Source organism: Neolamprologus brichardi, chromosome 18, assembly GCF_056152115.1.
Source record: "Neolamprologus brichardi isolate AB-2024 chromosome 18, ASM5615211v1, whole genome shotgun sequence".
NCBI lineage: Eukaryota > Metazoa > Chordata > Actinopteri > Cichliformes > Cichlidae > Neolamprologus > Neolamprologus brichardi.
The window spans coordinates 5628412-5652830 of NC_142121.1; the positions used below are offsets into that span (position 1 = coordinate 5628412).

The 24419-nt window shown below is 39.3% G+C and overlaps 2 protein-coding genes and 1 long non-coding RNA gene across 3 annotated transcripts; 2 read left to right on the forward strand and 1 right to left on the reverse strand.

Moving 5' to 3' along the window:
* The first annotated feature begins 1452 nt into the window (after positions 1-1452).
* Positions 1453-10611, forward strand: LOC102792455 (uncharacterized). Its single transcript, XR_437761.3, has 3 exons — positions 1453-1537; positions 6182-6306; positions 10333-10611. It is a non-coding gene; the product is annotated as an uncharacterized LOC102792455 (long non-coding RNA).
* LOC102792654 (uncharacterized) lies at positions 3386-13203 on the reverse strand. The gene is made up of 3 exons (XM_006809519.3): positions 13071-13203; positions 10307-10565; positions 3386-6893 (listed from the first exon to the last, which is right to left on the reverse strand). Exons 2-3 carry the CDS (start codon positions 10548-10550, stop codon positions 5950-5952), a joined length of 1188 nt encoding a protein of 395 aa, XP_006809582.2. The 5' UTR covers positions 10551-10565; positions 13071-13203; the 3' UTR covers positions 3386-5949.
* Positions 13204-15772: 2569 nt separating this feature from the next.
* LOC148097487 (uncharacterized) lies at positions 15773-22482 on the forward strand. Its single transcript, XM_087832173.1, has 3 exons — positions 15773-15972; positions 18080-18344; positions 21527-22482. The coding sequence occupies exons 2-3, from the start codon at positions 18095-18097 to the stop codon at positions 21592-21594; spliced, it is 318 nt and encodes a 105-aa protein (XP_087688299.1). The 5' UTR covers positions 15773-15972; positions 18080-18094; the 3' UTR covers positions 21595-22482.
* The last annotated feature ends 1937 nt before the right edge of the window (positions 22483-24419 follow it).

A 24419-nucleotide genomic window follows, 5' to 3' on the forward strand; every position in this document is an offset into this window, starting at 1 on the left:
ATTCTCCGTCGCTGCCATGCTTTTTCCGCCATGTGCATATGAAAACAAAGGCACTGCGCATGCGCGTTTTACCCATATTCTATGGCGATATTTCATTTTCTTAACGTTGCCCAACATTATTACATACCGGTATTACCGTGAACGGTATGATATGGCCCAGCCTTAGTCCCAGGTATTTAAAGCCTAGTGGGAGCTGTCCCTTAAGAGGATCGTTGACCCACTTTAGGGACTACTTAAGTGAGTCAATGATCATCGACAAGCCAAGGTGTGAAAAAAAGGCTATGAGATTTTGTGTGAAAGCATTGGGAGACCCTGGCTCAGCCCATCATGTGCCTACTGAAATCACCTCACCGGTTTAGACATTTCTGCTCAAAGATAGTCATTTACCCCACATATCCGCATCACAATACAACCCCTTCACACAAAGGACTAATATGTAAATTATGTCACTGGGTAAAAACAAATGTTTTTCTCTCTTTTTCTACGTTTTCAATTCCGTTGCGTGCTTTGTCTCCACCCTACTTCCTGTTATTGGGGGAGCGCGGTGCGCACAATCCCTTGGCCTTACAGAGCTACAGCTGCACTGTGTAAACTATCTAAATGCTGCAGGTCCGCAGAGATCTGAGCAAAAGCAAATGCAAAAACTGAGTGAGGGGCTGTGTAAATGGATAAAAGCAAACACTGAAATAAGTTTTTGCACGCAGCAGTGAATTCTGTTCGCTAAAAGTTAGCCTTTCTTCGCTCAAAAAAAGTTTATCCTCAAAATGCAACACTCGTGCTGGCAAATTCTTTTTACGTGCGCTCAGACGAGTGGCACGAAAATAACGCCATAGTAGACGGTGAGTAAATCTAAAAACATATGTTCGCTTTTCTTTAAAACTCCCGCCTTTGTGCTCAAGTGTTCTTTTTTACCAGTGGTTGTCGTTCATAAGTCCTGCAGGGAAAGACGTAGGATACACGCTTCGTAGTGGATCTTTTAACATGACAGTTTTACATACCTGTTATCTCAGATATCCAATAGTCTGCATTCACGGATGATTTCTTCATCGAGCTTTAGTAAGGTTTTAGATTTCATCGCCTGCTCACCAAGTCTCTCCGTAAATTCTACTGCGCCGAACAGCGATAACACCGCGTCACTTCCGTTTTTCTTCTTCTTCTCCCTCATTGTGTTTCCGGCAGGCTAGTCGGAAACTTGTACTAGCGCCCTCCCAATGATTCAAGTTAAGCACTGTCTCATTTTACATCGCGGGTCTCATAAAGATAATGATGAGATAATGAGTTTCATGTCTTGTTAGTTGTTTCCCTCCGTGCTCTTTGCGCAGGCTGCAGCCAATCTCTGTCGTCACAGTGTAACTGACAGTGAATTATTTTAATGTTTTAATTTTGTATTTGTTTGAAATATTTTTTTAATTTTTCTTTTAGTTGCGGGACTTTGTTTTAAACTTGGTGGAGCGGAAGTAACGCTCAACACGGACTGTGCCTAAAGTGTGTGGACCGCGGGTTTTGACTCTTGCCACCGCCTTCAAGCTGGACTCAGGTATATAAAGAACACATGTGAAAGTATTGTGGTTAAGCTAAATGCAATTTATCAACCTACCTTTAAGGTGAAGTGCAACTGTGAAGAACGCTACGGCAGCCAATAATGTGCGTTTAATGTGACTCTGTTAATTTGAGTTTCCATGAAATGAATGTCTTATTTTATTCATACTTTATTTTGAAAATTTATTTGAGAATTGGGCCATTTAAATAAGATAGATTTTATGCTGTTGGTTGTAAAGACCTGGATGGAGATTTTTTTTTATTCTGTATTTCTATTTTTCAGTTTTATATTTCAAGGCTTGATTTATTGCCTTTTTCTTTGTAACTTGGCCTACTTTTTAAAGTTTTGTTAATATTTGCATTTCTCTCTGCCCCCTCATATATGCTTGTCTAGAACCGGCTCAGATGGTGTTACTGATCTGAAAGAAGTAAACAGTAAATCACAGTTTCATACTCCTAAAGAAACCAAGCAGTAACTGTCTGCGGATTTTGCAAAAACTTATTTGATACTCTTCTGCAGTAGAGTCCGAAGATAACATGATCCTGAGAATGAGTTTGTCTTCTATGCTTTGTAAGGACCTTGAGTATTAGAAAGGTGCCCACAAATAAAGTGCAATAATAATAATAAATTATTATTATTATTATTATTATTATTATTATTACAGAGTACTGTGTGAGAAATTATTCTTAAAATAGGTTTTGAATTTAAATAAAACATTAAAGACGACAGAACAATGATTTCATATTTTAGGCTCTAATTTTCAGCGCTAAGATAAAGACTAACCAACTGTCACCTCTGTAACATAAAACCACTGTCTTTGAGTAAGACCTGGCTTTTTCAATGTAGTTGAGATCTCTGTATCACCCTTCAAATTAATGCAGGCTATTGGTTTGGTCTTCTGAGGTGAATAAATTCTAAAATATCAGTGAATTTATTTCATACTTATATTCTTTTTTCTGATGATCAAAACCCCAATTTTGAATGTGCACAGACTCTTTTCAATCCATGTATCATTAATTCTTTAATTTCTCAATGGACAATGAAACCAGGTCTCGTAAAGCAGACAAATTGAATTTTAAAATTAAATTTGTTCCAGCAGCCCTTTTTTTTCATTTCATATTTTTGATCCAAATCTAAAATTGAAATAATCAAAACAAGTTCTATTTCCTTTTGATAGGCAATTCAAAATCAAATAATATATATTTGTTCTTTGATTGTCAATTTAAAAAAAGAAAAGAGTGAGTGATCCACTGATTCAGTCAGTGTTACAATATGCCTGTGCTCACGTTTCGAATCCAGCAGCTTACAGGGAGCATTTAATAGTGAATAATATTTAATATTTAAAACAAACTCAGATACGTTTAATCTTCCTGAAGTTTTTTCCCCCCAGATAGACCTTTTCTTTATTGTATGTGGATAAAAACTTGTTTGAATTTATTTGTGTTTATGTGAAGACATGATAACTATGCCATTTTCAAATTAAAAAAACATTTCAATACGTAATTTGCATTTAATCCTAATGGTTCAAAGAATGAAAGAAGGCTGAATGGTGGGCCCCCACACATTTTCACCTCACCAAATCTGACCTTCTTTGCAAAACATTTGGACACACCTGTCATAGAGATCACAGTTCAGAAAAAGTTGGTCTCAAAAAGATTTATTTAAGGTTTTATGTAAACTTTATAAACATAACTTTTAAGTGCATATTGAAATTTAAGCCTACATCACAACATATGAATTGATAATGACTCAATATTATTTGTCTTGTGTGTGTGTCAATTTACAGCTTTTACTTCTGTGTAGTAAAACCTCTTTATTGAATGACAGAGAAATCTAGGCTATTAAACAAAAGCAACAAGCCAAATAAAATTCATGCTTTATTTTGTACAACAAAGCTTAGTTTAGTGAAAACGATTAAGAACTTCAATCTACAGCTGTTTTAAGCTGTTTTACATGTTTTAAGTGTCACCTCTACAACTTAAAAGAATAACAAAAGTACAAATACAGACATATGTAAAATTAGCCGGGCTTGTTTGTCCCAGTGATCACAGTGGCTATGATGTCAGAGGCTTGACCCTGGTAGGGTCTCCCAGGCAAATTGTTCCTGTGTGAGGGGCCAGTGATGAGCGATTTAGGTGACCCCTTTGAAGCAAGGAAAAACAAGGGACCAGTTCACCCTGCCCAGGACATGGATACTGGTGCCTGTCTCTGTGCCAGGCCTAGGGAGAAGGCTCAAGAGAGAACACCTGGTGGGCACACCTTAACCCATGGGGCTCTTGCACCTGCAGAAAGCACTGTAGAGGTCGGGTGCAATGCACTTTGGGTCGCAGTGAAGGGCAGAGGCTCCAGGAGTTGTAACCCTGGCTCATGGCAGGAAAACTGAAGTTGACAAATAGAATGTCACCTCTCTGGTAGGACATAAATCTGAGCTAGTGCATGAGATTGAGAGGGACTGGCTAGACATAGTAAGATTCACCTGAATGCATGGCTCAGGCTCTGGAGATGTTCCACTCTTCCAAACTCTAGATTCCCCATACACAGAAAGGCAACAGGCAGGGATGGGTATACTAATATCTCACCAAGTTCACTGTCTGTACAATAGGGTTTTCCCAGTGGACGAGTGTGTCTTTTCCCCTGCAACTTTGGGTCAGGGAACAGGTCCTGGTCCTGATTATAGGTGAATGACAGTTCAGAATATCCAGCTTTATTAAAGTCAGTAGGTGGGGTGCTGGAAAGTGACACATCTGGACACTTTATTTTTCTATTTTTAGACTTTAATGTTCATGTCTACATGATATTGCACACTAGAGGGGTGTGATTTTTTGTGATGTTTTGTCACTGGACTTTTATGCCAACCACCATGTCTGAGCATAAGTTATTCGCACAAGTGCATGTGGTACTAGGACACCCCAGGTCAAAGGTCAAGGATAGATTTTGTCAATGTTTTATTGGTGGTCTTGGACACATGAGTGAATAGAGGAACAGAGCTGCCAACTGATCACCACCTGGTGGTGAGATGGATCAAGTAGCAGTTTTCTGAGGAAGCCTGGGTACATTGAGTCTGAGTGGACCATGTTCTGCACCTTCACTGTTGAGGCACCTGCACAGAGCTATGGCTGGGAGTTGCCTGTTATGGGGTAATCCCTGAACAGATGGTGAATAACCAAGGTGAAGGGAGTTGTCAAACTGAAAGAGCTCCTGTGGTTATCCTGTGGGATTCCAAAGGAAACAGATTCCACTGGGCCAAGCAGAGTGTGGCTCTGGAAGAAGCTGAAACAAAAATCTCTGGTGCAGGAGTCTGGTTAATCCATGAAACAAGACTTTTGATCTGCCTCAAAGGGATTCTGGCAAACTACCAAGTGACTCAGGAGGGCAAAGTGGTGCTGTACTCATATGGTGTATAGTATGGGTGGGGTGCTGCTGACTTGAACTGAGGAAACAAGAAATAGAAAAGCTGAAGGATTTTCTGAATCCCACTGACATGCTTTCTGTACATGAAGTAGAGTCTGGAGACTAGGGGGATGACTTGCCCGTTACTGGGGCTGAGGTCATTGAGGTAGTTAAACAACCCCTTGGTGGCAGGGCTGCTGGGGTGGATGAGATTCACCATGAGTTTCTCAACACTCTGAATGTTGTGGCACTTTCTTGGCTGACACACCTCTCTGCTTTTTCAATCTAAGGCTACAACTCTGACTGGAGTGGTAGCCTAAGAAGGGGGGACTGGAAGATGTGCTCCAATTACAGAGGCAACACATTATTCTGACTCCTGGAAAGATCTATGCCAGGGTACAAGAGAAATGACTCTGTGTTAATCGAACCACAGGTTCAGGTCCAGCTCTTTATCCTCATAGGAGCATGGGGTATCTGGCTTGTTGTCATCTGGTCTTTAAGTGATGACGTGATGAACCCTGCTTTTAGATCCTAACTACTCCATGTTTATCAAGGCTGTTGTGTTTTTAACACATTTTAAGGCTTTGTATCTTGTTCTATGTACACAACTTAAATTTTAAAAATAATGTGGCATGCAGCCAATTGAGGTGGCTCAGACATCTGAATAGGATGCCTCCTGAGCTTTTCCTAGGTGAGGTGTTCCAACATAAAGGGGCCCGAGGGCAGACACGGACCACACTACAGAAATAATATATTATGGCTAACCTAGAACCTAATGCCTTGGTGTCCCCCAAATGAGCTAAAGCAGGTTGTCGGGATGAGTGATGTCTATAATTCTCTGCCTAGACTGCGTGCCCTAACATTTGGCCCTGGAAAAGTGCCATAAAAGGGATGAATGGATGAAAATGGTATGAGCTCTTCCTTCAGGCTTTGAAGTGATTTGGTTCCTCATGGACATGTGCTCCACTATTAAACTGTTCCACCTAACAGCTTTCAAACATTATCTAAGTAGGAAGCTTTTAACCAACATGGATTTTCATGTGTCTTCTCAACTGTATCCTATAAGTGAATCTTTTCGCACAGGCGCTACAGAAATATGGCTTTTCACCTGTGTGCGTTCTCATGTGAGTTTTCAAGTTTGTCCTATCGCTGTATCTTTTACCACAGAGGTTACAGGAATATGGCTTCTCACCTGTGTGAATTCTCATGTGAGTTTTCAAGTTCGTCCTATCACTGTATCTTTTTCCACAGGTGCTACAGGAATATGGCTTCTCACCAGTATGGACTCTTATATGAGATTTCAAGTTCATCAGATCACTGAACCTTTTCCCGCATGTGCTACAACAATGTGGTTTCTCACCTGTGTGACTTCTCATGTGAGTTTTTAATGCAGACAGGTAACTAAATATTTTTCCACATATGCTACAAGAATATGGCTTCTCACCTGTGTGACTTCTCATGTGAGTTTTTAACGCAGACAGGTAACTAAAAATTTTTCCACAAGTGCTACAAGAATGTGGCTTCTCACCTGTGTGGACTCTCTGGTGTTTTGTCAGTTTGTATTTATATTCAAAGGTTTTTCCACAAGTGTCACATTTTAAAGACGTTTCACTCTCTGACACAGGACAGCTGTGATGTCCTCTCTTCTCAGGCTTTGCATTTCTATTTGATCCTGAGTCTACATGCTCACTTTCATCCTCATCTCGACTTTCTGGTTCAGGAGAGTTGTAAGAAAGAAGCTGGTCACTGTTTGGTTCAGGTTCCTCATAAGTAGAAGTCACCATAAAGGTATCAGTCTCGACCTTCAGCACAAGCACCTGACTAGTGCAGAGTTCCTCTGGTTCCTCTTTAATCTGTGGAAGCTCTGGGTCCTCGTGGTCAAGACTCAAATTGCCCCCCTGGTTAAAAACCTGCTGGTCATCCAGATCCTCCTCTTGCTTACAGACATGTTGTTGCGGGAAGTCTGAAGGCACAAATATAATAGAAGAAATGCATCTGATAAAAGATTATTTTCACTTTAAACAGATGAAAATAATAAAACAACTCGAAATTTACATATAAACATTTCTGCCGTGTCCAAAAAATAAATAAATAAATAAATAAGTGACCAATATAACCACCCTTCTTTTCAATAACTGTCATAACCCTTCAATTCATGGAGTCTGTCAGCGTCTTAATCTGTTGATGACCAACCGCTTGTGCAGCAGCAACCACAGCATCCCAGACACTGTTCAGAGAGGTGTATTGTTTTCCTATCCTGTAAATCTCCCGTTTAAGCAGGGCACAGGCTCTCAATAGGCTTTAGGTCCGGTGAGGAAGGGGGCCATGTCATTATTTTTTCATCCTTAAGGCTAGCCATCCAGTGGAATACTTCGATGCATGCGATTGTCCTGCATAAAATTCATGGTCTTCTTGAAAGATGCAGATTTTTCCCGTACCACTGCTTGAAGAAAGTGCCTTCTAAAAAAAAAAAAAAAAATTAAAATCTTTGGCAGTTAATTTGTGTGTTTTTGCCTCGGTACATTTATTCCGATGCTGTTTGCTAATTGCAACAAAACGTTTGATGGTCCTGTGGTCACGCCCCAATATTTGAGCAATTTCAAAAGTGCTGCATCCCTCTGAAAGACCGTACACATTTTTTGAGTTTTAAGAGTCTTTTAAATCTCTCTTTTGGCCCATTTTGCCTGAGGAAGAGAAGCTGCCTAAAAATTATGCACACATTTCTACAAAGTGGTGACCTCCTTAGACCACGCCTTCACTCATTACGCAAATACACATCACCTGATATGCTTAAGTCCAATAAGCACTCAAGTTTATACAGCTCAAAGCATGAAAATATGCATAAAAATTATGATATGGCCAAAATACGCTGTTCAAACAATGTTTGACTGCATTGTTCTGGACAGAGATCTTGGATGTTGTTCCGGGGATCTGCTGGAGCCACTCGCCTAGCTTGAGGGTCACTGCACAGAGTGCTTCAATTACCACTGAGACCAATGTTTCAGCTTCTCAAAGCTTCTTGTTCTCCTTCATCCTGATGTTGCTATCACTTGGTATTATCTACCTTTACTACTATGGCCATTGTCCTCTGCTTGTCCACCACTACTATACCAGTTGGTTAGGACTACTATGATTATATTTAGAAATATACATTTTTGTATTTGATTAAAATAGATATAAAATAGCAAGTGGTGAAAATTTTATATTTATTCCATGAGCTGCAGAACCTAAAGTTTTACACTGTCAAGATGGAGGTATATGATCACATTACAGCACGCAGTGATCAAACCCATATTTTGTTAACCACATGAAAGAGCTGTTAAGCTTTTATGCACACAGTGTGAATGCTCTCCAATCCAATCAGAACAATGTCATTTGTTTAGAAAGGCTGGACAAGTTTGTAAGTGATCCAATCAGAAGTAATCTTCTTGTGCAGTGACGTTAGATGTGCACATTTAATCTGCACCTGGTAAACAGGTTCGGAGAGTGGGTTTAGCCAACTCCCATGCCTCCAATTTCTAATGAAAATGTGACGAAATCTCAACATTTAGGAGGCAGAGAAGAGTACATGCACAGAGACATTTCAGATATAATGTCAATGAAAATAAGATGCTTTGCAAACCATGTGGAGCAACACTCTCCAGTAAAAACCCAACAAACCTTTACACTTTATTGTTTAGTCAATTAAATCAACTTTAGATTTCGTCTATGAAAGTTTTATGATATTTAGTTAACTTAAACTAGACTAAAACAATTTAAATGTCTAAATTATGATCAAAACTGAATTATGTTTTACTTGAATAAAACTAACTAAAAAAAAAACAATTCAAAAGTTAAAAGATGAATTAAACAAAAAATATTTATCTACGCAACATAATATTTTATTGTTTGTTATTAAAATATTTGGATCTTGTCCTATTTTCGCTATCTGGAATTAAATTTCCTATCCTTGGAGTTTTCAAGGCAATAACAATGTTTTTACTATGTTTACTGACAGTGCTGGTCAAGTTACTTGAAAAAAGTAATCAGTAACTAATTACTGATTACTTCCCCCAAAAGTAATCCCGTTACTTTACTCGTTACTTATTTTCAAAACCTGAATAGGTGATAAAGTGATAGATCTTTCAGCCCAATTCTACTTTTTCTGCATAATCCATCATACAAAATGTAATCAAATGGAAAAGTCTCTTTTTAAAACTTGTTTTATTAGTTTTAATCTTTTAACTTTATGCATCAAGCAAAAATTAAATTATATTCAACATTCTCTGACTGGAAAAAATTTGTTTTAACATTTAAACCTATTTTCTGCACATTCCAGCACATAAAATAAAATATTTTTTGTGTTTACACTCAGTCTTTCAAATAGATGCAAGTAAAACACAACAGAAAATAAATAAAATCAAAGACTAGCGGTCCTGTTGCTCTGTTTTCACCTGTAAGGCAGGCGGAGGTTTACCCTGGTGCAGGTGTGCAGCGGTCAGTGGAAGAATCTGCGAGTTTCTCTGTGAATTTCCCATTACGTGGTAGCGTACTGGGTGCTTTCTCGCAAGTTTAGGGTTTTTTTCCGCTTTAAAAATAAGTTTTCTTCCCACGCAGTGAAAAGCGGACACTAATGTTTTTGTCACTTTTTATGGAATCAAACTCAAAGTAAGGTCAGTACTTCCACGTTTTAAACGCTGCACGCTCATACTCTTTCCCCCACTCCATATATTATCCATTGTTGATCTGCACACAGCTGTTGTCACAAACGTCGCACTCGCTTACGTCACTGTCATGAGACACTCTCGCAAAAAAAAGAAAAGAAAAAAAAAATCACGGTTTTAGTAACGCAGTAACACAGCGTGCTTACGGTAAAGTAACAGTAATCGAATTACCTTTTTTGCAATAGTAATCCCTTACTTTACTCGATTACTTGAAAAAGTAATCGGATTACAGTAATGCATTACTGCCCATGCTCTGCTCTTACTGAGCACAAACATCTAACTGGGAATAAATTAAGTTCTATCTTATGTTATTTTTGGGTTGTACCATTATTTACTCAAGATTGTTTCTTTCTAAACTTTTAGCAACATTTGTGGGTAAATATAAAGAATTTCAAAATGATTCAGCTTCAATAAGCAAAGAATTGTATTCAGTTTGGACAAAATGCTGCATTAAAATCTAGTCTCACCTTTTCAGTCTAAGAATTTAAGTCAGTTTATCAGCTGACTGATAGAGAGCATAGAGTTAGCTTAGGAAAGGTATAATAATAGAGGTATATTGATACTTGCATTTGGCTCTTAAATTCATCCTCTACCTCTAAAAGTAAAAGTAATTTGGTGTCTCGTTTGGAATCCTACACGAGTCATATTTGTTTTTACTAAGAACATTACATGCCTTTGTCGTGTTTTTCACATTTCCAGATTGTATCCAGTAGTCTGAGCCGCTCTTCCCCAGTCCAGACGATGATTCCTTCAGCCTCCTGCTTCACTACAAGCGAGTCTACATCCTGAGTGGTGGAGACTTCCTCCTGTTCCTCTTTAATCTGTGGGAGCTCTGGGCTCTGCTTGTTCAGACTGGAATTTCTCTCCTGGTTACAGACCTGCTGGTCATCCAGACCCTCCTCTTCCTCACACTTCATGTTGTTGTGGGAGGTCTTGAGGGACAAACAGACACAACAAAAAGGTTACTTATGAGATGACAGGGAAACACAAATGTGACAAATGTTTTGAGACAAAATATGAAAACGATAAATAAAGTGGAGGAATGATAAGGTTGTTTTTTATAAATATTTGTGAGATACATCTTACAGGGTTTTTTTTGTATTAACTAGTACTGCAACAGCAGTGAAAAGCTTTCAGTTGCAATATTCTCATTTGGATTTATCTTCACATTAGTAGCTCAGTCAGTGTGCACAACTGAAAAGACAGTTCATTTAAGTTCTGCCATGTTTCATCAAATACCAGTATTACTGAGGAACAGCAAAATGTGCAGGTCCACCGTAAACACTTATGGTGAGGACTCTGTCAAGAGTAACATAATAGAGACAAAGTTTTGGTGCTGTACTCAAAGCTTTGAGGCATCTACCTGTGCCAATTACACACTCTTTTTGACAACATATCCCATATCGCTTATGTGGTACATGTGGGTTCTCTCCGGGTACTCCAGCTTCCTCCCATATTTCAAAGGCATGCAGTTAGTGGGGTTAGGTTAATTGGTGACTGGTTGCCCATAGGCAAGAATCTGAGTAAGAATGGTTGTTTGTCTCTGTGTGTTAGCCCTGCATCAGGTTGGCGACCTGTCCAGGGTGTACCAAGCTTCCTGCACTACGACAGCTGAGATAGGTTCCAGACATAATCCCACTCTCCGATAACAGACATCAGTGCATTGATGTCTGTTGTGGTGATGAGAGAGCTGAGCGTAAAAGCAAAGCCATCCGTTTATGGTCCCACCCTCACCTACGCATCCATCTCCACATTAGTCGCTCATGAGCTCTGGGTAATGACACATCACATTACAGAGAATAACTTCCTCCCAGAGTAACAAAAACTGTAATTTAATGACATTGGAATCCGTTTCTGACCTTGGTCAGACACCTGGGGCTGAAGCCATGCACATCTCCACAAACACATAAGAGATACACAACAGGTTATTGCTGTTATGTGGTTGTTTTTTCACCATCAGTGGTGTTATTTTTAGTGATATATTATTTTTATTGCTGTTATGACTACTGTCAAAATAAATTTCTCTTCAAATTTACATTGTAATGTAAGATAGCATATCATAATAGGTATATAAGACATAATATAATCTATACAAATTTACACAAATGGCAATTTTTTAAAATATTTTGCGATATTCAGATTCTGTACATAAAGGTAAACTTTATCAATATTCATTTTATCTAATATCAAAGTCTCACACTCAGTCTTTCTCTCATTTCAGTTTTATTGTTGACAAACTGAACGGTTTGTATTACAGTCTAGTCCAACTTAACTGAATGCAACCATCGGGTACAATTATAGCTATTCTGAACTATGCAATTTATGAAAACTATGCAGCCCCTTCAGCAACTGAAGAATTTGAAAGTAAATTAAAACAAAATATAATTTTACTTTAAATAAAAAAGTTTTAAACTTAATTAAAATAAAACATGTCTTAAATTAAAATAAGTACTGTCATGTTTATTGCTGCCAAAAAAAAAAAGTTAAATACATTTGGACAGTGAAGGAATGTCAGGATTCTTGCTCAGAAAAAGGATCAACATGCTCTGAAGTCAACTTTTTTTGTAACAAAATATCGATTTCTGCTGTCCCTGTATCGATACATTATTAGCAAACAAAATATCACCATACTACACAGTATCGATTTTTTCCCCCACCCCTAGGGGGAACCCAGCAAGTGTCATTAACTGGTCTAGACTGGTTGCTCTTAATGATCTCTTACTCTATATTTTTCACATGTTTGTACAGGATATTGTATTTGATTTAATTGTTATGTGCTTATGTGGTACATGTTTTTTTAATTTTGCTGCCATGATGCCAGGACTCTCTTTGAAATGATATTTTTACCTGGATAAATAAAGGACTATTAAATGTAAATATAGATGTATACGTATACAGCATTGTAACTTATTGAATACATAACAGAAACATTGCTGAAATGGCGAATATTGAACCCCCTGTTAACCTCGTTTATAAGAACAAAGCTGCGGGTTTTGTAGTACATCTTTTGCACAGTCTGGAGTCACTGCAGCTCTCTGAACTGCGCTTCTCTTTTAAAGTGCTTATTAATTCTCATTCACACCTTTAATCGGCCTCGTTACGCTTTCCTTCAAGGTCAAGGAAAAGTAGCTAGAATAAGGAGACATAATAGGAGGTATTTCAGGACTATCTGGACCTGCCCCACTTTCTCTGTACGTATCTTTGATTTAAACGTGTAAAGTCGCCTTTTTACTAGTCACGCGCCTCCCGTGTCTCACTGAACTTCGGGCTGAAAGGTTTTCATTAAAAAGAGAGAGAGAGATAAACTTGTGTTATTCCTATTGTAAACAGCTCGTAGCTCCTTGCTGGTTTGAGATCTGAGCCTGCAAACTGAGCTCTGATCAGGGTCCTACAGGAGTCGTATTCCCGCGTTAGCTCATTGACGCCGTTTTACACACCTGTGTGACTTTATCTCGGATATCCAACAGTCTGCGTGGACAGCTGATCTCTTCACTGATGTCTTTTCAATTTCTGAGATTTCTTCGGCTGCAGTTCGTCTCTCCTTAAACTCTCGGATACTGAAGACGCTGCTAAATAGTAAGGGTCGCGTCACTTCCGCTTTCCTTCTTCTATTGCATTTACAGCAGACTAGACCCATCAAAGGTGTGTTGCTGCCCTCCTTACACAAAAAAGTCCTGCATTTTTGTGCTTCAAAACTCTTTTCGACCGCAACCTTTTTTTCACGGCAGCATATAGAATAAATCCAATAAAAAGGATATATAGAACATAGAAAGTACTAAATTGACTTTTGCTACGGTGTTTGAGTGTAATTATGACTAAAAAAAAAAGCATATTTGCCTTTCTGCAGCATATTTTAGTAGAAATGTTTATATGTTGTGTTTTATGACACAGTGCACTTTATTATAATGTAACCTTTATTATAAAGGACTTGTTCATCCTAAATACATGGCAAATTGTCAAATGTATGGACAAACTAAGGTGCAATGCTTTACCTTCCTCTCCATCCCTGTTAGCAGGATGAAGGCAACCTCTTGTGTTGTGCATTATTGGTTTTCAAATTTCAGTTGTTAACCTCAGTGTAAAAACTTCACTGAGCCTTCGGCAGCTTCAACATCATCAGTAAAGAGAGATTTAAATATCTGTAATATCACACTGTCTCAATTTGTTTACCGGAGTCACAACCTGTAACACTGATTAACACTGTTAAGGGACCATGGGAAAGATGGGAGAGAAAAGTGTCCACTACAAAAACCCTAAAACCCTTCACTGATGAAAACTGTGGATTAACTTCAACCCAGAAAGTTCAGGAAATCAAAAATCAACTTTAGGTGTCAAATGAATAAATGTGGAAAGCCATTAACTCTCCTGGGGTTTGAGCTTTGATGCAGCTTTAGTGTAAGCCATGGATTTACTGGTCAATCTATGGTTCCACCCTCACCTACGGTCATGAGCTCTGTGTAGTGACTGAAAGAATGGGATCACAGATACAAGCAGTGTAAATGACTTTTCTCCAAAGGGTGGCTAGTTTCTTCCATAGTGATAAGGTGAGGAGTTTGATCACGTATTGAGAACTAGTACAGTCGTAAATAAAATACAACATTTTTAATTGGAAATCAAAGAGCTCACTACACATAAATGACTATATTAATTTTCATTGAGAACACATCATATTAGAGAGAATAACGTCCTTCCAGACAATAAACTGTAACCTGACACTCTGGTCACATCTATCGCGTTCGGTGTGGACGTCTATTGGGAAATCTGAAATCGGAGCCTCTTTCACAGAGTGGAGAGGACACACCGGTCACGGCAGATGGCCCCGCCCCTCCCTGAGCCTGGTTCTGCCGAAGGTTTCTTCCTGTTAAAAGGGAGTTTTTCCTTCCCACTGTCGCCAAAGTGCTTGCTCATAAGCGGTCATATGATTGTTGGTTTTTTCTCTGTATCTACTGTACAATATAAAGCGCCTTGAGGTGACTTTTGTTGTGATTTGGCGCTATATAAATAAAATTGAATTGAATTGAATCCAGTATTCCCTGTTATAACCTTTCTCCTCAGTCTGCTGAGTATCTTTGTCAACAGCAGCTGAGTGTGAGAATGGATTATGCACTCTGATAACAAGTGCAGCAACATTTTACAATGCTCACAAAGTTTCTCTCTAAAGATTTTCACTTAAATGAAAAGTCAAAAGGGAAAGACCATCTCTGAATCAAGGAGGGGGCCTAAGGGTACATCTTTCGCCATCTTGCAATGCTGTGATTGCAGCCATTCCCCAACTCTCTGTGAATGGTACTCATCAGTGGGCTTTGATCAAGGGTTGGTGATGAGAATTTGCATAATCACGATGAAGGAACTGACCTCCCAGTCCATTGTTCCTTCACTGGGCTAGTTTCAGTCATTATGCAAATGTACTGTTTATAAGATTAGTAAAACCTGCAGTCAGCTGAGACTGAAGAAGTCACTTAGATGAGCGACGAAATGTTTTTCCCACTGAAAACGTTACGTCCAGATAAACAAAATCAACCTTTGAAGATTTACCTAAGTGGATGTTTGAGAATGCATCAAGATGTAAAAAGCTAATAAAATGGTAAAAAAAAAAAAAAAAAGGACTTCCTGCGGATACTTTTTGTCCTTACTCGTCTGCAGCCCCGTCAGCATGTGTAAAATGCTTGTTTCAGTTGCTCTAATTTTAGTTTCTGCTAAAGAGGGGATCATGTTCAGCTCAGCTTGTTTGATTTTATTTCAAACTGATACTGAAGTGTGTACTTAAATTTTTTTTATTTTTTTTTATTTTATTTTTTGTTTCACACATGGTACACCAGTAATTCATTCCCATACACAACCTTCCTTTCAATTAAAGTAACACTGTTTCCATGCATGAAAAGGAGCAGGAAGAAGAATAAATCGATAGAAAGCAGAGTTTCACTGGTCTGGCCCACTCAAGATTAAAATTTGGTTTATGCGATTGACGATGTAAAATGAGTTTGAGATCTCTGTCATTCACTATTCCTTTAAGTCAGTGCTCAATTTGAATCATTAGAGGGCGCTAGTACGCTTTTCAGTCCAATCTGCCAGAAATGCAATAGAAGAAAAAACGGATGTGACGCGATGTTTCGGTGCAGAGAGAGTTAAAGGAGAGAGTTGGTTCAGTTTGTGCAGTAGACATACAAGGCAAATAAGAGTAACAATATACAGTACAATGAAATAAGAAGGATAAATAAATAAAGGGGGAAAAAAAAGGAGAGAATTGGTACTGCAGGCGAAGAAATGTCAAATGTTAATAAGCTATGATTGAGGAGGACCAGCTATGAGCGCATACTGCTGGATATCCGAAATAAACAGGTATGTAAACACGATAGACTACAAAACGTGCGTCTTACTTCAATAATATTTGACACAATACTAGACGTGCAACAGTGTGAAGGCAAAGCACGGAAACGGAAAAGAAAAGGGAAAAAAGAACATTTGTGCACAGTTACATAATTTACATTTCACCATTAAAGTGTGTGTGTGTTTACACACACTTAAAGTGTTCAGTGTATTGTATCCACTCTAAGCGACCATCTGTGAACAGGTGATTTCAAGTCACATGATGAGCTGAGGCAGGGTGTCACAATGGTTTGACACAAAATCTCTTATGATATTGACCCTCTTTTCACACCTTTGTTGTGTGACGAGAGACATAATCATCTTAAGGGGCAAATCCCACCAGGTTTTAAATTCCTGGGACTATCCACCATTTGGCTTTAGAATTTAAAAAAAAAAGTGAATCGGATAGGAGGTGAAACATGCAATCTAGCTACTTTCTTTCCAAGCGCCTTAGACGACTGTTACCTGAATGACTGAATGATATATTGTTACAATAGTTTTTCCTCCCCACTGTTGCCACAGTGGTTGCTTAACATTTGATTGTTGGTGTGTTCTTGTATTATTGTAGGGTCTTTATCTTACAATATAAAGTGCCTTTAGGCTGTTGTTGTGGTTTGGTGGTATATGAATAAAATTGAATTTCATTAAAAATTAAATTGATTTGAATTGAACGGCAACAATTAAAGAAGAAAAGGAGTATAAATAAAGGCAAGCAGCTAAATAATAAGAATGGAATAGACAATTAAAATTTATCAATAAAAAAGACTGCTATGGGACAGGAGCTTGGTACATGTTTGTCATGATTTTAGAGAGCGGCGATGGCGCAGAATAATCCTCATGGTGGTTCACTGGGGGTGAATACTGGCCGGATTAGCAGTTTTTCTGTGCTAAGAGCAGCAACTTGTATATTTTTTCTGTGTGCGTGGAGGTGTGCGTGTCTTCAGCCCCGGGTGTCTGAACCAAACCAAGATAGGTCAGAAATGTGTTCCAAATGTTATTAGATAATGGTATATTTATTCTATGGAATTGGCGAGAGAAAATGAAAATATTGCAGAACTAAATCTCGTCAAAAATCACTAGTTAATTCAGACACAAAGGACCATGATCTTTTTATATTTACAGCTTAGTTATTACAAATGCCTCATTATCATTCCTTTTTTAAAATCTGTGTGTTTCACATAATCTGACCCTCTTGACTTGCTTCCAAGAGAGTTTTTTGCAATATACTTCCACAATCCTTTTTCCTTTTAGGGCTGTTCGATACAACGATATATATCGGATGATGATATAAAAACGTCTATGTTTCATTTTACACTATCATTTGTTTCGTGGTGTCACAAAATAAACTGTTTACGGCAACATTTTTTCATTATTTTGATGTTCACTGTAGTGGCTATATTAATTTCTTAAAGTTCTCTCTTTCTTTAAAGTTCTCTTTATATTTAATATAACCACACTACAGACAGAGAAGCGCTTGTTTTTATGCATTGTCCTTAGCAACGATGACGGTAAAACCACCATGTGTCCGCTTGTTTATTTTCCACATAAACCTTTCACAATAAAGCTCAAGATCCTGTTGAGACTTTTCAAAATAAACTGAATCACGTGAAAGATGCAGAGTATTTACGGATGAGAAGCAAAAAAGAGCCGTCAGGTGCTAAAAAATGAACCTTAGACTCAAACATTAGAACAGGCTTTTCTCCGCAGCACGCCGTGTAAGAAACACTCACAAAGAAAACGGCGGCCGTTACAACTTATGTCTAAAAATGTATCGTTTCAATTAAAACACTCGACTCCAGGTACGCGATGCCCAGCTGGAAACACTTCATGCAAGTCGAGCTGCCCGAGATTCACAGAATTTACAGAAGATGTTAAATTTTTGTGATTTATATCGTTATCGGACGATAGATGTCTTAACATCGGGATATGAGATTTTGGTCATATCGCACGGCCCTAATCCCATAATCAAAAAAGTTAAACACATTCACTTCTTGCTACTTTTCAAGAACCCTGTTTGCTCAGATGTGCCTTCCTGTCATCATATTAGTAACCTTCTTGTTATGTCCCCTTATCCTTTAAGATCCCCTACAGCAATATGAAGTGTGAGGAAGAGGAGAGTCGGAATGACCCGGAGGTCTATAACCAGGAGTGGAACTTTGGTCTGAGCGAGGATGGTCCACAACTTCCACAGATTAAAGAGGAACAGGAGGAAGTCTGCACCAGTCAGGATGTAGTGCAGGTTGTAGTGAAGCAGGAGTCTGAAGAAATCTTCGTCTGGACTGGGAAAGAGCGATTCAGAGTGCTGGATAACATCTGGAAACACGAGGAAGACTTACACTGCACAGGTATATAAAACTTAATAGTTGTTGGGGCATTTTTCTCTGTGCACAGACACACTCTCCTTTTATTCCTCAACAAAAAACATATATGGTGCTTTTTGAATTTGCTTAACTTGCTGAACAGAATCAACTTTTGGGAACCAGGTGCAGAACGACTCTTTGCTGAACAGAGGAGAGTGTTCTGGATTCTTTGTGGTCATGAGGCTATCACAAGAGAGCAGTTCTCTTGTCCTTATTGCAAAAGCTCGAGAGCCCAACCAGTCAACCCTAAGATGGCTGATTTGCATCCTTCTCAGCTCAGATTGCATAAACCAACATTTTTCTCAATAGGAACTGGTTGCTTTGGACAGCTGCAGGTCAAAATGGACCATCGACATGAGAAACTTTGGGGTCTGCTTTTCAAATATCTCACAAGAGCAGTTCATATTGAGTTACTGTTCAACATAAATACAGACTCCTTTCTGATAACCCTGAGGAGATTTATCTCCCAGAGTGGAAAGCCAGCAGAGTTGCTATGTGACCAAGGAACCCATTTCAGGGGTGGGAGCATCATATAAAATTCCACTTACTCCACATAGTCATCATGATTTTGGCCTCCAAAATGATTTCACACTGCTGGGAGTGTGAAATCCGGTCTGTCAATGCTGGCCTGACTACAGTCCTGGGTTTGCAAGTCCTCAGTGAAGAAGTGCTAACAACAGTCCTGGCTGAGCTTGAAGGTGTCACCCCCAATTTGTTGATGGTGGGGCAGCCAGATCCTTTGCTACCGCAGGTAGTGCATTTCATGATTCAGAGCTGCTGTGATGTTGACATTGGAGGCCCTGCCATTTAGTGCATCTGAACCAGTTATGGCCATTTCAGCCATGCTGCTGGTCTTTTAGTTCAGGGCTTCATTCAGGCCCCTGTGTGTACGTCCAGATAAATGTAAGTTACATACATACATACATACATATACTAGGGGTGCAACAATACTGGTATCGATATTGAACCGTTCGGTACAGTGCTTTTGGTTCAGTACGCATATGTATCAAACAATACAACATTTTTTATTTATTTTATCAAGTTTTCTTCTGAGGATGCTGTCTGTGTTGAGCGCTCAGTGGATCTGCGTTCAACTACTCCGCCTAGGCTGCACTGTCGAGTGCAGATCCACTGAGCACAGCGCAAGCTAGCAAGACAGAAGCTAAGCTCGTTGCAACATGGCAACTGCCTCAACGCTACCCGAAATTGAACCTCCCCCACCCTCTTTCGGATCTGGCGTTTGGAACTATCTTGGTTTTCATGTGAAGCATGACCCTGATGGTAAGCGCATCATGGACAAAAGTAAAACAGTGTGTCAGATGTGCCACGCAATGCTCAATTGGTTGGAACTAGTGCGTTAGCGCAGTTAGCTTGTTAACGTGTTGACGCTGTCCAGCCCCACGCACAGGGCGATCCGCGGTAGCTCGTTAACGGAGATTTGCCGCGCTAATGTCATTTTAACGAGATTAACGCTGACAGCACTAGTGGGAACACAACGAATATGACTGCACATTTACTCCGACATCATCCTCGTGCAAAGACAAGTGGAAGCAGACAAAAACAACAAGCACGCATGCTACAAACTTTACCCGAGTTATTTAGACAGCCGTTAGCACATGATTCTCCTTATGGGGACCTGATATGTTTAATATGCTGCTGAGAATATAGCCCAGAAGAAGCGTATAGTATAGCTTTTATTTTGGAAAAAGCCATTTCTCTGTAATAAACTCTCTTTTCCAAAGATGAGTGATTTCTCGATCAGATAGATTTATTTTTTTATTATTTTGTTGTTTCAGCAACATTAAATTTAAAAACTGTACTTTTGAGTTCAATTTATAATTTTAGTTTATATAGTTTATAATTTTAATAAATGACAAATTAATGAATGACAAATTAAAAAGGCATGAACATTATTTTGTATCGAAAAAGTATCGAACCGTGAATTTTGTGTATCGTTGCACCCCTAATACATACATACATACATACATACATATACATTTGTTGGGGTGATCGTGGCTCAAAAGCTGGCAGTTTGTCTTGTAATCAGAAGGTTGCCGGTTCGAGCCCCGGCTGAGATGATGAAGATGTTCTGCCGTACTGATCAGCAGAGTATCTGTTATCTCTGCCCTGTGGATGAACATAAAGGCCACGACACAGTCTCAGCTGCAGCAGAAAGGACTGAGAGGCAGAGAGAGCTGGAGGTGAGTCGACAAAACATCCAGCAGAGAATCCAGGACAGAGAGAAAGATGTGAAGCTGCTTCAACAGGAGGTGGAGGCCATCAATCAGTCTGCTGATCAAACAGTGGAGCACAGTGAGAAGATCTTCACTGAGCTGATCCATCTCATCCAGAAAAGAAGCTCTGATGTGAAGCAGCAGATCAGATCCCAGCAGGAAACTGAAGTGAGTCGAGTCAAAGAGCTTCAGGAGAAGCTGGAGCAGGAGATCACTGAGCTGAAGAGGAAAGATGCTGAGCTGAAGCAGCTCTCACACACAGAGGATCACATCCAGTTTCTACACAACTACCCCTCACTGTCAGCACTCAGTGAGTCTACAGACTCATCCAGCATCAATATCCGTCCTCTGAGCTACTTTGAGGATGTGACAGCAGCTGTGTCAGAGGTCAGAGATAAACTACAGGACATTCTGAGAGAGGAATGGACAAACATCTCACTGACAGTCACTGAAGTGGAAGCCCACAGCTTGTTGTCCTTATTGTAATAACACTGCACTTTGTAGATCAGTGTGTCAACCTCAAGGTGCTGACAAAGGAGCAAATATCTACTTGGATGAAGTCTAATAATCACTGCTGGCATTGTGGGTGGCACCACCAGGCCAGTGTTGGTTAAACCTCCTAGGACCTGGCATCCACATGGACATCACATTTTGGGTTATTTAGACCAGAATACTATCTATCATAGATAGTATATGATAGATGTATCACAGCCTGTACACTAAGAAAATCTACTGGAGATTCATAGAAATTATTGTGAGTTAATGTTCTTTTCCCCACACTGACCCTTTACAACCACATACGGGGTTCCTTCACCTGCTAAATCCACTTGAACCCCTAACTGTACACATTTTCCTGTTTAGAAGCAAAGTTACCTTTTACTATGTAGGCAAAATAAAATTGATTTATTTTTTATTGTCTTTCTTTTTCTTTAGATTCATGGCAGATATGTAACCAGGAGAGCAACTCCAGACCAGGAGGACAAAGATTCTTCACAAACTAAAGAGGAACAGGGGGAATTGTCCATCAGTCAGGAAGGAAAGCAGCTTTCACTGAAGCAGGAAGCCAAAGATACCATCATCTGGACCGGGCAGGAGCTGGGCATCAAGTGGAACCCTGAAGTAAAGTTGCACATAATAGGTATGCAAAGCTGTAATGGATGGATTTCTTACTACAAAACTGAATAAAACTCATGTTGGGTCCTAATCAGACCTCAGAGATACGTTATAGAAGCACATGAAGAATCTAAAGACAAACTGCAATAAGCAGCATTAATGCATCTGTTTTGTAAACTTTTTAAATATAGTTGACAATTTAAAATGAATTTAAAATTGACAATTTTCCCTATTAGTGCCGAATGTTTAATTTGAAAATAAATTATTGATTTTAAATTAAGCTTTTCACAAACCACACAACACTATGATAGGTGTGTCCCTGTGCCATATGTTTCTGGGTCTTCCTGTCTTACCCTTTGGATTCCAGCACAAGGCCTGTGTAGTGATGTTATTGGTGGACTTCCTGAGGGTGTGGCCAGCTGTTGATGAATATCTGCAATATACACAGGGTTGTGTTTGTCTTGCTACATGTTTATGAAATATAGAGAAGTGTAAGTTTGACCATGATTTTAAAATGCCCGGCTTGGTGGATGTTCTAATCTCTCTTTAGCTCTTGAGCTCAAGAAAGGTCAGAAGACGGTTCCAGACAATAACTTAACGCCCACTCATATCCTGGGCAATGTGACCTCAGTAAATCACATGATAGGGTGGGGCAAGGTCTCTCAATGGGTTCACCCGAAACCCTGGCTGATTGTGACCCACACCCGTTTTTACACCTTGGCTTGTGTGATTAGGTAGGGAATCAATTGGGTCTCCTTGACCCTCTCAGGGACACTCCGAATAGGGCTTAAAAATCTGGGACTCTCCATCAATTGCTCTTAGAACTGATGAGAGGTGAAATGTCTTCACGAAACTTAAAGTCCAGATGCTTTTGCTTCCAACACTAACAGGCCTCAACATGGCATTCAATCTGTGATTAGACTCAGTTCTCTCAAGATGTAAAAGAACCCACCCAACCCTTTACTCACATTCTAGATCTTGTTTTGACATATGGCATAGAAACTGAACATTTAAACCCTCTCGTCTGATCATTTCCCAATAACATATAAATTTACAATAATTGATTACACAGCAGTGGTGAGTAGATTTCGTCAAAGTAGATGTCTTTCTGAAAGTGCTGTAACAAGGTTTTAAGAATATAATTCACCCACTGTTGTTATCCTTAATGCCCTTTACCAACGCAGAGCAGCTACCTGAATGCTACTCCAACAGAGGTCGATTATCTTGTTAATAATTTTACCTCCTCACTACGTACGACTCTGGATACTGTAGCTAATGTGAAAAGAGAAGAATCAGAAGTACTTGACTCTTAAAGTACTCTGTAGTATAACTCTTAAATGCGCACCTTAAAGCGGGTAACAAATGCATATTTGTGTACTGAGTTTTTGTAACCTTGTAAATCAAAATATGTGAAAATTTGGTGTGTGTGTGTGTGGTAAAAAAAAAAAGATTTGTGTTTGTTGTAGCTCAGGTCTAAATTCTTTGCCAGCTAAATCCGTATATTTATTTCTGCACTATGTCACACCGACACACAGTTTACTCAGTTCTACTTTTTGTGCCAGAGAACAGATGGGTTTGGCTGTTGAAGGGGTGCTTTACTGAACTTCAGGTCCTGGAAGAATAAATGTCCTTTTATATGCCAGCAATACATGTTTTTATTGAACATTTGAAGATAACACAACACAAACTCTAGAAGAGGACATAAAGTCAGAGATAGAAACGACAAGGAGCGGGCGCATCTAGTACACATAGAGCTGTCGCAAAAACTCACAGAGCTCAGCAGCCAGCGCAACAAATTCTGGATCCTTGGCTTTTAGTTAGCAGTTAGCATTAGCAACACATGCTCCATCTGCTGTAAAAGGGCGTTTATGCTCACATATGCTAAGACATCTGGGATAAACACTGGTTTGAGCGCGGAGTCAAGGAGGCGATTTACGTGAAAAGGGAAAGACAATCTCTGAATCGAGGAGGGGGCCTAAAGGTACATCTTTCGCCGTCTTACAATGCTGTGATTGCAGCCATTCCCCAACTCTGTGAATGGTACTCATGGCCATTAATCAGTGGGCTTTGATCAGTGGTTGTTGATCAATGGTCATGAGAATTTCCATAATTATGATGAAGGAACTGACCTCGCAGCCCATTGATCCTTCAGTGGTGCTAGGTTCAGTCATTATGCAAATTTACTGTTTATAAGATTAGGAAAACCTGCAGTCAGCCGAGACTGAAGAAGTCACTTGGATGAGTGACGAAACATTTCTCCCACTGAAAACGCTACGTCCAGATGAATAGAATCAACTTTTGGAGATACTCTGGATGGGATTATTATTATTTGTTTGTGATTTTTATTTGTGACCAGAATATGTCCTCAAATGAACATATTAAACAAATATGGAGGACTGCTTTCTTCCATTTGCACAAGATCTGTAAAATTAGAAATATCCCGTCTCAGAGTGACGCTGAAAAACTAGTTTATGCATTTATTACTTCTAGGACTACTGTAATTCATCATTATCAGGATGTACTAAAAACCCATGAAAAGTCTTTAGTTAATCCAAAATGCTGCAGCAAGAGTACTGACAGGAACTAGAAAGAGAGCATATTTCTCCTATATTGGCTTCCATTCATTGGCTCCCTGTTAAATCCAGAATTTAATTCAAAGTCCTGCTATTCACACACAAGGTCAAGTACCATATCACCCCATTGGATCACTCCG

Coding starts and splice junctions, on each gene's coding strand:
- LOC102792654 (XM_006809519.3), bottom strand. CDS start 10,550: ATGAAGTGTGAGGAAGAGGAGGGTCTGGATGACCAGCAGGTCTGTAAC. Junction 6,894..10,306: donor ATGTGAAAAACACGACAAAG/GCATGTAATGTT, acceptor TTGTGCCTTCAG/ACTTCCCGCAACAACATGTC.
- LOC148097487 (XM_087832173.1), top strand. CDS start 18,095: ATGAAGTGTGAGGAAGAGGAGAGTCGGAATGACCCGGAGGTCTATAAC. Junction 18,345..21,526: donor GGAAGACTTACACTGCACAG/GTATATAAAACT, acceptor CTTTTTCTTTAG/ATTCATGGCAGATATGTAAC.